This window comes from Haplochromis burtoni, unplaced genomic scaffold (assembly GCF_018398535.1).
Source record: "Haplochromis burtoni strain Fernald_Lab_line unplaced genomic scaffold, NCSU_Asbu1 Contig_2318, whole genome shotgun sequence".
Taxonomy (NCBI): Eukaryota; Metazoa; Chordata; class Actinopteri; order Cichliformes; family Cichlidae; genus Haplochromis; species Haplochromis burtoni.
The window spans coordinates 74-9746 of record NW_024584679.1 but is presented as its reverse complement, the minus strand read 5'-3'; the positions used below and the strand labels follow the sequence as shown (position 1 = coordinate 9746).

Below are 9673 nucleotides of genomic sequence, written 5' to 3'. Positions count from 1 at the left end.
CTGCTAAGTTATTCCATTTTAGCAAAGTTCCTTTGCTTCTGCAAAGTTTTTACAATTTCTGCAACTTTTCAGCTTTTTCAGCTAGTTTTTGCATACAGCTTCAGCTTTAAAGCATCCACACTGCATTTTCGCAGGAAATGCAAATCTTTCTAGTTACTCTTTATTGTTACATCCTGATGGTATGGTTCTTTAGATTAACTATGTTGTAGCAATGATGACTGGCAATGCTCTGACACGTCAGAAATGAACTAAAGACTTTTTAACGTTTTTGGTGGCTTACACAAAATGTTGTAATGTTAGGCTACTCGAGTATAGATCAATATATTTTGTTTGTGTTGTAAATTCTTCGTTCTACCTGAGCTTCTTTTCCTACGAGCTATTTATCTCTTCTGCATGAGAAAAAATATCAGTTTTCTCCTTTCATTTTTCCTGCACAAATGTTTTTTTAAATGTATGAAAGTATTATCTGAGCAAAGTAGTTGCAGAGAATGAACAGAACAGTAAATCAAACCTACCCAGTACAGTGATGGTTGAAAGCTGAGATGTTTGAGATCTCAGATCTCAGTTTTGCTGTTAAAGGCCTGACAGCTGTAGTTTCCACTCTGACTCATCTGAACATTCATCAGTCTGAGCTCTGATCCAGTATCAGGCAGCTGATCTCCATTCAGAAACCAGTTAAAGTGGGCAGGAGGTCTGGATCCAACCGAGCAGGTGAGGCTGATGTCTGACCCCACAGCAAAGTATCCTTGTGGAGAAGATGAGATCAAATTGATATTTTCTGGACCATCTAAATGTAGAAGGAACATAGAAAAGTTACGTTGGGTTGATGAAAAATGTAAAAGTATATTAAATTCAGTTTTTCTTGTTAAATCGCAAAAGTATTTCACACAACTACATTGCTTCACATCATGTCAACAGAAAAAAAGATCTCATCCATCTTTTATTCAGCTTATCAGACATATCTAATATTCTGAAATCTAAAATGATGTCTAAACACTCTGATGCTTGTGTGCAGATGTTTTCAGATAAATTACTGAGCATTTACTTTAGTAACTCACAGCTGATGGAGAGGTTTACTGGATCACTGGTACCAGTACTGACAGGATTGGACACACGACACCTGAATGGTCCCTGGTCAAAGCGGGTCACAGTGATTATAGTCAGACTGGAGCCTCCATCAGTGAGCTGAACTCTGTCACTTGCTGTAACCTCAGAGCTGCCGTTCAACCAGAGGAAAGAGAGAGAGGATCCAGAGGCAGAGCAGGACAGAGAGACAGAAGCACTGAACTCAACCAAGTCTGTGCTGCTGGAAGTTACCAACACATTGGAGACTTTCTCTGTGAAAGAAAAACAAAATAGTTTCATTGTTGGCATCAACAATAGAAAATAAGCATTGAAACAACAAACAAACCATGTCATGTTAAGGAGGATATATTACATACACAATCTAAAAATACAGAATATCAATAATTGAAAGAAATACTGTACCAATCAAAATCTTGAAATATTTTTATTTGTATAAATAAATAAATCAACTCCCTTTAAGTGACTATTCTGAACAGAATAAATGAGACAGTTGAGTTCTCAGCTTGTTCTTTACAATATGCTGGTCAATACTACATTTAAATAAGCCATTCAGTTTCTTACAGCCACTTTGTAAAGTTTGTAATATCACAATCTGAATAATATCACAAATTATTGAAAGAATGCAGAACAAAACATAACAAAAATGTACTAATAATTACAGGTATTTTTGCACGTTTAATATAATGTAAACTTGTTTAAATATTGCAGAAAAAATTACACTGTTGGATTTCAAGATCTGCTCACCGTGTATCTCCAAAGTTGTACGTCCAACAGGGTTTGTGCCATCAGCTTGTACAATGCTAACACTGTATTCTCCAATGTCATCCAGAGTGAGACTCCTGAGCTCCAGAGACCCAGTAGATGGGAAGAAGGTGATCCTGCCTTCATACTCTGGTCCAGTATTGTTTACCAAGTTAGTTGAGGTTATTATATTCTTAGAGATATTTAAGTTCCAGTTCACAGACAGAAATGGTGTTTCTGTTGGAGTCAGTGTTGTGGTGAACATCACCTTTTCTCCTACAGCTGCATTCAGTGGACCATCAGGCAACACACCAGCTCCTTCAGTGAAAACTGCAGGAGACAAATAGAAAACTACATAAAACATATGTCAGTCAAACAAATAAAACAATTGTGGAAAATACGCAATGAAATACGGCAAAGCTGCGGAGTTCACCTTATTTTCATTAGAGATTGAGCTTTTTCAGATAATACTGTACATATTTCTGATCGAGTTTCAAGAACTCACTCAGTAAACGTGTGGTTATTAAAACAGCTAACCAGCTCTTGCTTTCAGTGAATTGCTGCTTCTCTAAGTCTTTGGCAAACATCCAAAGGAAAATATAACCTTTTGTAAAGAGACCATAAGCTCTACTGAACATCATCATTTTTGAGACTTACCTGCAAATGCCACTAAGACAATAAGAAGCTGTAGTAACAAAGCCATTAATTAAATATCTGTGAAGAGTGCAGCTAGGAATGTTCAACTATCAAACTGACCACGAACCTACTGACTCAATATGGTAAATGAAACTCTACTTAACCCTTTAAACCCTTAAGTATTAACAAGGTGCAGTGTCAGTTTCACATGCAAGTAGAGTCATAGACTTTTTTATAAGCTGATCCACTAGAAAACTTGCACGATGCCTCCCTCATGTGGTGTAACTGTGTAAGCACTTAATAATGGCCCAGCAGACTGTTACTGTTGTTCGCAGAATCCCAGACGAGCCATCAGGCTTTTCTGAAATGCTTATCCAACTAAGAGTCACACACATAAGAGGCTCAAAAGTGTAATAATCTAAGTTGTGATATGTCAGAGAAACAAAAACAAGACACTATCACAGAAGACAAGATCAGAAACTGTATTTCATGATTGACACTTTAAAGACCTTGTGCATGAGCAGAAGGATTTTAAATTTGATTCTGGATTTAACAGGGAGCCAGTGAAAGGAAGCCAATATAGGTGAAATATGCTCTCTCTTTCCTAGTCCCTGTTGGTACTCTCACTGCAGCTTTTTGGATAAACTGAACGTTGTTCTGGGAGTTCTGAGGACATCTTGACAATAACAAGTTACACTAGTTCAGACTAGAAGTAATAAATAAAAATTCTAAATAAAAATACAAAGCTGCCTCCGGCTGCATCAGCTACAGAGGCCTGGCTAGCTATGGTTTTTTTTTTTTTTAAATACTCTAAAGAGTATTTAAAAGTAGAATGGGAGGGAGAGCCTTCAGCTTTCAGGCCCCTCTTCTATGGAACCAGCTTCCATACAAGGGGTTTGGGAGACAGACACTATCTTTACTTTTAAGATTATAGGCTTAAAACTTTCCTTTTTGCTAAAGCATATAGTAAGAGCTGGATCAGGTTATCCAGAATCCTCCCTTAGTTATGCTGCAATAGGTGCAGGCTTCTAGGGGATTCCTATGATGCATTGAGTATTTCTTCTTCAGTCACCTTTCTCACTGACTATGTGTTAATAGACCTCTCTGCACTGAATCATTACTGGTTATCAATCTCTGGCTCTCTTCCACAGCATGTCTTTTATCCTGTCTTCCTTTTCTCACCCCAACCGGTCACAGCAGATTGCCACCCCTCTCTAAGCTTGGTTCTGCTGGAGGTTTCTTCCTTCCCACTGTCGCCAAGGTGCTTGCTTAAAAGGGTCATATGAGTGTTGGGGTTTACTGTACGGTCTACCTTATAATATAAAGCGTCTTGAGGCTACTGTATAAATAAAATTGAATTGAATTGAAGTTTTTATAAGGATTGTGGCTCAAAGTTTAAGTATACCATCAGTCTACAAACTGACTTCTTACGAAACTGATCCATGTTATCTGAGCAGGAAAAACGTATTCCTGTGTGCAATATTCAGGTTACACATAGTTAAACATGAACTAGAAGCATTCAACAGATATATCAAAGACTGCAATATAATGTTATTCAAACAAATTATTTGAGGACATATTAAAAGTAAAAATTAGGAAGTAAAACTTTAAAGTAATATGAGCAGACAGAGTTTTTTCTGCTTCATCAAGCACTGAAAGCTCACCTGAGATGGAACTGAAAATGAAGAAGTATATCAGATGTATATCAGAAAATGTTTCCATTTCTAAAGCAGTCCTTCACTCTTTGCCTTTTCCTTTGCTGATACCAGTACATGAATGTTCATTCAGTATATAGTGTCATAAGGAAGTAACATTGTTATTCTGAAAGGTTAAACTTCCTGAACTTGTTAATCATTAACACAGCTTTCTATCAAATGTTTGTTGTTTTCTTCTGTACTGTAACAGCAGTCCAATATGGAGGTGTCACTTGGAAGAATTCAACATGATTTATTGTCAGACAGAATTTGCAAGAATGGAATCTATTTGCCAATTAGGCTCCAATGACCCATCAAATCAAATCAAATCACTTTTATTGTCACATCACATGTGCAGGTACATTGGTACAGCACATGTGAGTGAAATTCTTGTGTGCGAGCTTCACAAGCAACAGAGTTGTGCAAAATACAATAATGTAAACAAGCAAAATACAAGAATGGCTACATCTGAAACTAATAAATATATGTACAATATATAATAGTATATGCATTTCTGGATGTGTATACTAAATATTTTTCTACGTGTGTGTGTGTGTGTGTGTGTACACATATTTTACAAATTAAATAGAGTAAACAATAAATAAAATATATAAAAATATACAGAGTTGAGACATGTGCAAAACAGTGGCATTACTGTACAGTATGGAGTGCATAATGTTAAAGTTCCAGTAGTGAAGCTGAGGTGTCTATGACGTGTTCAGCAGTCTGATGGCCTGGTGGAAGAAGCTGTCTCTCAGTCTGCTGGTTCGGGACCGGATGCTGCAGAACCTCCTTCCTGATGGAAGTAGTCTGAACAGTTTATGGCTGGGGTGACTGGAGTCCTTGATGATCCTCCCCGCTTTCCTCAGGCAGCGCTTCCTGTAGATGTCTTGGAGGGAGGGAAGCTCACCTCCAATTATCCGTTCAGAGCACCGCACTACTCGCTGGAGAGCTTTGCAGTTGTAGGCGGTGCTGTTGCCATACCAGGTGGTGATGCATCCAGTGAGGATGCTCTCAATGGCACAGTGATAGAAGGTCCTGAGGATGCGGGGGCTCATGCCGAATCTTTTCAGTCTCCTGAGAAAGAAGAGGCGCTGCTGCGCCTTCTTCACTGTTTTGTTTGTGTGTACTGACCACGTAAGATCCTCAGCCAGATGTACACCAAGGAACCGGAAGCTGCTCACTCTCTCCACAGCAGCGCCGTTGATGGTGATGGGGGTGTGTACTTCTCTGCACCTCCGGAAGTCCACTATCAACTCCTTTGTCTTTGCGACGTTGAGGGTGAGATGGTTGTCTTGACACCAGTGGGTCAGGGCGCTGACCTCCTCCCTGTAAGCCGTCTCATCACCGTTGGTGATAAGACCCACCACTGTAGTGTCGTCCGCAAACTTCACAATGATGTTGGAGTTGTTAGTGGCTGTGCAGTCGTAGGTGTAGAGTGAGTACAGGAGAGGGCTCAGTACACACCCCTGTGGAGCACCAGTGTTCAGTGTGACGGGGGATGAGGTGATGCTGCCCAGTCTGACCACTTGGCGTCTGTCAGACAGGAAGCTAAGGATCCAGCTGCAGAGGGAGCTGCTCAGTCCTAGATCCTGCAGTTTCCTGTCCAGCTTCGAGGGAACGATGGTATTGAATGCTGAGCTGTAATCTACAAACAGCATTCTCACATACGTGTCTCTCTTCTCCAGGTGTGACAGGGCAGTATGTAGTGTCAGGGCTATGGCATCATCAGTGGACCTGTTGTGGCGGTATGCAAACTGTAGAGGGTCCAGTGAGTCGGGTAGTGCAGAGACGAAGTCCCTAAGTTTATACCCTGGAGTGATAAGATTAGAGATGGCACGATACCACTTTTTATGTCCGATACTGATATCATAAATTTGGATATCTGCCGATACTGATATGAATCCGATATAGTGTTTTTTAATCAATAAAACTGTTTTTTTAATATATTGCTGCATTTTGTATAAGTTCATACTCAAATTTAAAAAACAAACACTAAAGCTATTCTGTTATACCTGTATGCAAAAAATACACTGCACCCAAAATATTATAGTTCAGCAATACTGAATCACATTATTTTGTAATGCCTTGGTGCCACTGGATTTTAACATGTCTGACACTCATACGTAAGACAAATGGTAGGGGGTGTAGTAAGGATGTTGGGGGAAACAGGAACTCCACAGGAAGAGTCTTTTGTCTCTTCGAGGACTCTGGGAGGTAGCAAGGGAGTGTGAACCTTAAGGTGTGAAACAGCTGTGTACTGCCTTTTGTTCCTGAAGAAGGTATTTAACTGAGAGCCATGCTAGGCTCAGAGAGACTCTGCTGACCGTCTGTCCCACGGACATGCAGGGGCTCCATTGAGGTTGGTTGTCTGTTGTCTTTGTGTGTTTGGATTAAAGAATGTTAGCTACTGCTAACCGCTCGTCTGCAGGCTTTATTTAAATGGAACTTCCACAACAGTATCTTCCCAAAGGAAAAAGTAGTATAGCTTACTAGGGTATATTAGACTTAACAGTTACTATATACAGTAATGGACTTCTATACATTTTACATCAGATTAAAACTTTGGGTGTAAGATTCAGATAATTATTTATTAAAAGCTAGACATTTTAAATGAGAATAAGAAAGAAAAGTATGTCTTTGTGCCCCCTTTTCATGCCCTATCGGCCCCCCTGGCTAAACTTTGCTAGATCCGCCCCTGCACAGTTACCAGCCGTCAGCTACGTAGAAAAGGATCCTGGTGTAGAAAGTAATATTAAATAAATTCTAACAACAGCTCTGTTGTTCAGCCGCTGGTTTCCTCTTTCTGGCGCGAAGTGGGCAAACAAACAAGAGAGACGGACTCGCGACAGAAAAGCCGATCAGCTGATCATTGATCAGTTTCATGATTGAAGTAGCAGCAGGAGAGGGAGGGAGAGAGAAGAGGCAGTCGCTCCATATATCGGTTGTTAAGCTTAACGTGGGAATGCTTTACAAACATTCAGAGATGAACTTACACACTTGCTTTACTTCTCTCTGGGATCACTTCCTCGGAGATGAAATGCCGGTTTGGTAGCGAGGCTACAAATACACACAGCCGCTCTATCACAGCACACTGCTCCGACGTGCTACGGTTATGGGCCGAGTTACGCCATGTCGCAAGTTTTGTGAGGTGCTTTTTTGATATTTAATGGATCGGATTACATTTTTTATTTCTCTCCGATATCCGATCCAGTAATTTACGTCAGTATCGGACCGATACCGATACCTGAAAGCAAGTAAATACTTTCTATGCTGCCTTATGGTAAACTTTGTGTCACGGCTGCCGAGGCGAGCCGTGTGGAGTTGGAAGAAGGACCCAAGATGCAGGCAGTGGATGAGATACCGGTGGTTTTATTTACAGAGGTGTAGTGGCAAACAAACAGTGGGGCATAACAAATAACTAAAGACACCTAAACTGGGAGAACTAAAAATAACAGACCTGGGAGCATATGACAACGGGATGAGAAGCAGAGAGACGCAGACGAGGAACAGGACACCGTGGAACACAGGGTAACAGACTGACACGGAGTTACACAGACGAACCGGCAACAGGCAGGAGAACACACAGGGCTTAAATACACACACCAGTAATCAGGGGATGAGAGACAGGAGGGCAACACAGCTGGGAGGAATCTGGGCTGACGGGACAGGGGAAACGTAAACTGATCACACTCACATACGACACGGACCTTCACAATAAAACAGGAAACTCAGACACATGGAACCAGACAAGACATTGAACTAAACAGACAGATTCACAAACAGATGGGGTGACACCATAGACAGACAGATACAGACGCAGACTCAGAGGCAGACCGAATATAACACAGAACTTAAACAATCATCATCTAGAAAATGATAACAAACTAAAAGCGCTGGGTCACCGACCCAGGACCATGACACTTTGGTAATATTGATGTATAAAGAACAACACTGGCTGATGATGAAATACAGTCAGCTGGCATGGTGACACTGCCAGTATTAACCTGCAGGGCTGGACTGGGACAAAAAATTGGGCATTTTCACTACAGACCGGCCCACCAGGTATTAAAGCCATAAAGCCTTTGAATGAAAACAAATGCTGTTGTGACAGTGATGTACACTGTCTTTTTGGTATATGTATGATTTCTATACATTTTACGTCAGATAAAAACTTTGTTCGCAAGATTCAGATAATTATTTATTAAAAGCTAGATATTTTAAATGAGAATAAGAAAGAAAAGTATTTCTTTGTGCCCCCCTTCTCCCTGTTAATGCCCTACCTGGCCCCCTGGCAAAACTTTGCTAGACCCGCCCCTGCACAGTTACCAGCTGTCAGCTTAGAAAAGGATCCTGGTGTTATTTGTCTCTCAGAAACAGTTCATAACTTCCCTTCAACTCATTCATGTCACCTAAAAGGTAAACCTGTTTCTCCATCACCTGTTCAGCTCTGATGATTCAGTAAGGACATCTCCTGGTTTCATCTTCATGTTTCCCTCTCACCAGATATCCAAACCGATATCATGACCAGCAGGTTTACAGCTGTGGCTCCAGCAAACATCAGCTGATACTAGAAATTAATATTAAATAAATTCTAACAACAGCTGATCAAGCTTAAACGTGCTGCTGTTGTTTAGCGCGACATCCGCTGGTTTCCTCTTTCTGGCGCAAAGTGGGCGATAAACAAACGAGAGAAAAGCCGATCAGCTGATCATTGATCAGTTTCATGATTGAAGTAGCAACAGGAGAGGGAGGGGGAGAGAATGAGAGAAGAAGAGGCAGCTGTGCAGCGTAACGACAGAATAACTCCAGCTTTGTGTCTTTTTTTCATTATAGCGAAAGTCCGGGACAAACTGCGTCTCTTCTCAGCTCAATACGAAACGTGTAATATTTTCTCTGAATGAGGGACCATTCCATTTTTTTAAGGAGCCGTTGGCAACTCTACTAACTAACCTTATGAATAAAATAAAGTTCACTATCAGTAACATCATAGCACCCACCCAGCTGTATAAAAACTCCGTCAAGCTAGCTAGCAGAAAGTTATTGTAACTGACTGTAAAAAGTCAGCACAACGAAAATAAACTCCACCTAAACTTCGTTTATATCTGATCCAGATAGACTGCAGGTCATAACTTCTTACCTGAAGTTCAGTTCACCTGATGTAACCGGTGTGATTCTGCGTTGTGTCTGATAAAAAAGGTAAAAGAAAGAAAGACCTCCAAGTAAATAATTTGCCCACTCCAGCTCCTCTCCCACAGGGGAATTGTAGAAAAGGGGCTGGCATTTATTTTTACATTAAACATAAAATATGCATTTACACGTAACATATTTGACATAAGATAAAACAAAAACAACAACATGAAATCCGACATACCTGATAAAAAAGGTAAAAGAAAGAAAGACCTCCAAGTAAATAATTTGCCCACTCCAGCTCCTACGACCAAATACAAACAGTGGGGAAGAGGGTTAGCTCAACCCACCACAACTTCCAAGCTAGCACGGAGTATATATTCATG

At 40.6% G+C, this 9673-nt stretch overlaps 1 protein-coding gene across 1 annotated transcript; it reads right to left on the bottom strand.

Annotated features, from left to right (window-relative positions):
• Window positions 1-554: 554 nt before the first annotated feature.
• On the bottom strand, window positions 555-1365 carry LOC121813707 (carcinoembryonic antigen-related cell adhesion molecule 1-like). Its single transcript, XM_042217598.1, has 2 exons — window positions 1059-1365; window positions 555-787 (listed from the first exon to the last, which is right to left on the bottom strand). Exons 1-2 carry the CDS (start codon window positions 1363-1365, stop codon window positions 555-557), a joined length of 540 nt encoding a protein of 179 aa, XP_042073532.1.
• Between the last annotated feature and the right edge of the window lie 8308 nt (window positions 1366-9673).

Coding starts and splice junctions, on each gene's coding strand:
- LOC121813707 (XM_042217598.1), bottom strand. CDS start 1,365: ATGAAACTATTTTGTTTTTCTTTCACAGAGAAAGTCTCCAATGTGTTG. Junction 788..1,058: donor AGTAAACCTCTCCATCAGCT/GTGAGTTACTAA, acceptor TTCTACATTTAG/ATGGTCCAGAAAATATCAAT.